The 6000-nt window shown below is 42.8% G+C and overlaps 1 protein-coding gene across 5 annotated transcripts in view; it reads left to right on the top strand.

Moving 5' to 3' along the window:
- dock10 (dedicator of cytokinesis 10) overlaps positions 1-6000 on the top strand; it is a 97545-nt gene that overhangs the window by 52591 nt on the left and 38954 nt on the right. For all 5 annotated transcript variants that reach the window (XM_047806239.1, XM_047806237.1, XM_047806238.1 and 2 more), the window contains exons 3-5: positions 2570-2659; positions 3514-3596; positions 5766-5838. In XM_047806239.1, coding sequence (XP_047662195.1) covers positions 2570-2659; positions 3514-3596; positions 5766-5838 — 246 coding nt within the window. The remainder of the gene's footprint in view (positions 1-2569; positions 2660-3513; positions 3597-5765; positions 5839-6000) is intronic.

Below are 6000 nucleotides of genomic sequence, written 5' to 3' on the forward strand. Positions count from 1 at the left end.
TTATATCCGTGTCGAAAACGTTTCAGAGGGCATTTAGACCTGGTCTTTTTACCGTCAGATAGCTATCGGATCACAGAATACGCAGGAAGTGACCAGGTGTAAGTCGAAAATGTGTTATTAGTTAAAGTAACAAGCAACTGATTGAGCGTTTGTTCCTGACTGTCAGAGTGGTTTCCTTATGACCTTGTGGAGTCCTATATACTTTCCCAAAAGAAAACACCATCAGTTACGAAGATAAGTGCCGTAGCACTCGTCCGTCTAGCGGTAAAACCGGCTATTTATGTAACCTTCCTTTTTATACCAGTTCATGGCAGACAGGAATGGAACCCGATGTGGTCTCCTGCTGTCTGTAACATATCCGTCTCAACTTTCGATGTGTTTCGTGTTGTGGCTCAACAACTGTTCCGCTTTTCTGCTCACCGCGTTTGTAAAGAGTGATTATTTTAGTTCCCGTAGCCTTCCTGTCAGCTCTAAACTCTCATCGTCAAGACATCTTTGTTTGCAGAAGTACCACTTACTGGATTCTTTTCACACGATTTTGTGTGAACTCTACAGACTGCTGTGTGTGAAAATCCCATGTGATCGACGGTTTCTGAAACATTCGAACCAATCTGTCTGGCACCAAAACCCATGTCATGGTCAGGTTAAAAAAAGATCTTGACACAAATGTGCATCTCTTTTGTGTGTTGTGACATCACAACACGATACTTGCATGAAATTGTGTATAAGGTTAGAGCTCTTAAAGTGGCCTGTGAGAGAATAGCGCTTTGGCGTTAGTGCTGCGTGGACTCGCATACTGAGACATAAGTGTGTGCGGCTCAGAGTCTGACATGTTTGCTGACATTTTTAGCAGCATGTGTGCTTGTGCGAGTGAGATCAGCATGCAGCACTTCTACAGGCACGGCACGGCCCACTGAACCCAGAAAGCAGGCAGAGGCCCAGCCGAGCAACCACATCCTCTTTCAGACACAGTTATAGGCATAGCCACAGTTTAGAGCTCAAACATCACTGCATTCGCACACAAGCAAAACATGCAGACACACACACACACCTTCGAAACGACTTGCACTGTGGATGAGCCACTTGATCCGGTCTGATGAGGCAGGAGGTACAAGGGTACGATTATACTCCTGCCAAAACAGGCACACTGCAGCGTGTTGTCCCAGTTTAACAAACACAAATCTGCACAGCACTCCACATACTGATCTCTTGATTTCACCAGTGCTAATTAGCACGGATGTTTGCTCATTAGTGACTTCATTAGCGCACTAATGCACATTATTAAATCAGAGGTTCAAATCAAGTCTCTCTAATTGGATGTTTGGGATGTACCGCCTAAAATAGGATGGACAGATTTCATCATCAGATCATTCTCTTGATCGCAGAGGACACACATGCTTTAGATCGCATTAAGCTATATTTAGTTTAAACTTTTAACTTTCTTCAGCTTCAACACTAATTCTGTCAGGACCACTTTGTCACAAGGGAATTTATTAGATGATATGCATACAGTTAGTGTTGGCGGTATGGTTCTGTTCTGGGCAAGAATCCGCGAGCCCGACGATGCTCGTGCATGGACAGAGCGGGGAGAGCAACGACTAGAAAATAGAATAGGCCCCCCGGATAACAGAACCACTAAGCATGCGTAGTATTGATATGCTCGCTTATGCGTTTTGGAAAGTAATAAATGAATGGATAGATAGATAATTAAATAATTAGAGAGAGAGGGAAAGAGAGAGAGAGATATATATGTGGAGATTTATGACGTAAACTGGTACAGCAAACACGGGTTCCGGCGTGGTGGAGTCGGGGTTGGAGTTTAGCTCGCGGCTCAATGAATGGGAGTTTAAATGGTCGGGTAGTATGGATGTCGTAACCGGTTTGGTGCGCGTCGTGGACAGCTGATTAACAGCCGATGCAGGCTCGACGACGTGGCCTGCGAGAACTAACGCGATGCTTGATTTTAGGTGACTAATCCATGTATTAGCTGACTAGCCTAAAACCAGACTAGCATTTGATACATAGCCTAGCCTTTTGTGTCAGTATATCTAAGCACCATCCACTTTTACAGATTTGCCCGACATGGCAGACAAACACACTATTTAGCTACTATTATATTATATAGCTACTAAAGTCAGACAGCTCCTGCTAGAGCAGGAACGTTAGCTATGCTAACCTACTTTCTGGAAGTGCCTTAAACTAGCAGCAGCACAGCTAGCACGTTTTTGTGTTGCTATAACGTTTTGGTTTTTAAACACAGACTAAACATAATAGGCTAAATTAGCATTAGCCTACAATTTCATTAGAATGTTTGGTAAATAATCACAGTAGATAACTATAAGCTACAAAGCTACAAAGGCATGCTAATCTCAGTTAGCAATAATACAATGTCAAAACTGTTTACGACAGGATTTAACATTGAAAAATGTGAACGTTCAATCTGTGTGTAACTCTTTGAGAATGTTCACTTATGTGGAACTTTTATTTGCTTTTTCTGTGTCTCTCTCTCACACACACACACACACACACACACACTCACACTCACACACACACACACACACACACACAGGTGTCTACCGTTCCTCAGGAGAGACGAACGCAGCAATCCACTGTTCCAGAGGGGGCAGAGGAACAGGCTGAAAGTCTGCTGGTCAGACAGGTGAGTCAATATATGTGTGTGTGTGTGTGTGTGTGTGTGTGTGTGTGTGTGTGTGTGTGTGTGTGTGTGTGAAGCTCTAGCTAAAGATAAAATTCGTATGTATGTTTTGTGTGTGCTTCTGTGGTGAACCTGTGCCAAATACAGGTTTTGCTTTGAGGTTATAACCAATGGTGATGGGAGATTTGATCCTATTTCTATCTTTCTCTTTCTCTCTCTCTTGCTCTCTCTGTAGCTCTCTGTCTGTTTGTGTGTGTGTGTGTGTGTGTGTGTGTGTGTGTGTGTGTGTGTGTGTTTCAGGAGGAAGTTTAAATTTCTGTTCAGGTCTTTCGGTCTGAACAAGCACTACAACTGTGTCACAGCTTGTGTGTGTGTGTAAAAAAAACAAAAACAAATAAATAAGACGATCCTAAACCTTCTAGGACAAGCATTATCTTGGTTATCATGAATCGTCTTTACTTCCACGTCACAGTGTCCCTGAGCCACAGACAGCATGTTGTTTCATCCCTGTGAGGGACAAAGTTAATCCCATTTTCATGTGGTTTAATTAATTATAATCATTAATCACATCTGGGAATCATCTTAGCCTCTCGTGCAAAACTCTCACAAAACAAGACTGGGTGATGTTAGAAGTCTAATATTGTAATCCTACTTGGATGGAATGATAACCTGCACCCACACCGAACCCTTTCCGGATAAGATTGGAAACTTCATAGCATTTCTGCTTTACACAAATATTACCAGACTTGAATTATTGTGTGTTTTTTTTTTCTCTCCATCTTTCTCTGTGTGATATTAAAGTGAATATTGAGAGTGAATGTTGATATAACCCAATATCCTTTGCTTATACCTTCCAGGCCTGCAAGTACTACAATTCCCATCGACACGTGGTCGAGTACACGTATCAGGAGTATGCAGGAGATTACCGCATGCTGCCCAGGTACCTGCCACTTCGCTGATATAAACACATTTCCATCTCGTTCACTGTGGTGCAAAAGAAATGCATTCTCTGTATCGCTACGAGACAGGCGTCCGCGGCCGGCCTCGTGGGCCGGTGTGAGGGAGTTTATTCTGTCTCTTCTGTCAATCACAGCAACATTAGATCATTTTGCTCACCTGGGAGCTCATGGATGCAGAAGAAGGGCAGTTATGATGCTTTGTGATGCAGCTTGAGCGGCAGGTCGAACTGTGTGTCCGTCGACACACTGACGGACTTGATTTTTAAAAAAAAAAAAAAAAAAGGATGATAAACTTGTTGAATCTGTGCTTGAGCTCACACTAAATAAACAAAAGTAAATGGAACAAATCGAATGCAAAGAATGTCCGAAATTTATGTAAATATATCAGAAATAATACTTTTCCCTCAGGTTGTTTACTGTAATATGTAATGTAACGAACAAAGTTAGAAGAGATTGTAAAATAGAAGTATTTTTACTAACAGACTAATAGCTCTCATTCTTTTGCTCTCCGTTTATAGACATATGGTTTGAGAATATTTTAGAGAATATTTCTAGGTTCCCGGATTAAGGCAAACATGTGATTTCAGCAGAAAGCGTGTGTGTGTGGTACGTGTGTGTGTGTGTGGGGTACGTGTGTGTGTGGGGGGGTACGTATGTGTGTGGGGTGTGGGGGGGTACGTGTGTGTGGTGGGGTACGTGTGGGGGGGGTATGTGTGTGTGGGGTATGTGTGTGTGGAGGGTACGTGTGTGTTGTACGTGTGTGTGGTACGTGTGTGGTGTGTGTTGTGTGTGTGTGTGTGGTACATACGTGTGTGTGGGGGTTACGTGCATGTGTGGGGTGTGTGTGGGGTATGTGTGGGTGGTACGTGTGTGGTGTGTATGTGGGGGGTACATGTGGGGGGGGGGAGCGTGTGTGTGTGGGGGGGGTTACATGTGTGTGGGGGGGGTTTACATGTGTGTGGCAGACACTGCATTGCCAGCCAAGATGACTCCAGCACGATGCTGTAGTGAGAGAACACTTCAGTTAAAACTTCACTACCGAATATATAAATGGTGTGGTAGGGGTCATGACCTTCTACTGGAATTTGTAATAGCTGACAATTTGGTGTGGTGTAAGAGGAATAAAACCCTTCTCAATAATCAACTTCAACAACATACAGTACCTGTAACTATATTTTAGTCCTTACTTGATTCTACGCTGTCGCTGAACGCAGACTGGTCAAAAGGAATAGAATGGAAAACCTTTGGGTTTGTTATGCAAGGAAACAAAACCGTTGTGAAAGATTACAAACATCTGGGAACATCTGCCTGCTAAGACGACGTCCCGAGCGATCGGCTGCTGAAACAAGTTTCTGCCAGCGGTCCTCCGGGTGTCATTGATTGATGGGGTGATTTGATGTACATGCTTATGTATTTAGAATATTCCATGTTTCCTAACAAATAAATGCGATGACTAAACACAAATACGATGTTGACAACCGGCCCACAATGACGAGCCGAAACTCTGATTCCCTCCACACCCTTCCAGCTCATGGAAAATTACAGCCTAATATAATGGGAAATGTGTGTGTATGTGTGTGTGTATATATATATATATATATATATATATATATATAATATATATATTTATATAGTGGCTGTATAATGTGTAATAGGAAATGTAGTCTGAGATTCTGTGCCCTCTTAATGGCTAAACGCAGTCCAACGCAGTGCCTGCAAATTGTATAGGTCAAATCAGGTTACATGCTGTCCATTTATCAGCTCTTCAGCCATCAGGGAGAACGAGAGAGAGATAGAAAGAAAGAGAGAAGAGAGGAAGAATTAAATAAATCAAGAACAGGATTCCGAATGGTCAGCTTTATCACGAAGGATGGGTTCAAGGGGTAAGATGTGGAGGGCTGGAAATGGATGATAATGTAATGGACGTCTTCCTCTCATCCTGTCCTATCCTGCGTCCTGAGTCAAAAACGACTGATGATGATGATGATGATGGATTACGGTACACTTTCTCATCCTGTGCTGTTTAGAATTAAAAATGTTTTCTAGGGCAGTTGTTTTTTTTTTAACCATTATCCTTCTCTTTCTCTCTCTCTCTCTCTCTCTCTCTCTCTCTCTCTCTCTCTCTCTCTCTCTCTGTCTCTGTACAACAGGAAATTGTATAAGGCTCAGAAATTGCCCACCCACTCATTCGAGATTGACCATGAAGACATAGATAAGGATGAGGTCAGTCTCATTGTTGCACGTCCAGCACTCACACTCATGTTTCCAGCATGCATGCAGATCACTTTAGACCTCACAAGAATAAAGACAAAACCCTGAAGGAAATAAATTTACTACAGATAATTGTATTCACGTCTTCGGTCTGACCGGCATCGAGTTCTCCAT

The sequence above is a fragment of the Tachysurus fulvidraco genome, chromosome 22 (assembly GCF_022655615.1).
Source record: "Tachysurus fulvidraco isolate hzauxx_2018 chromosome 22, HZAU_PFXX_2.0, whole genome shotgun sequence".
Classification (NCBI taxonomy): domain Eukaryota; kingdom Metazoa; phylum Chordata; class Actinopteri; order Siluriformes; family Bagridae; genus Tachysurus; species Tachysurus fulvidraco.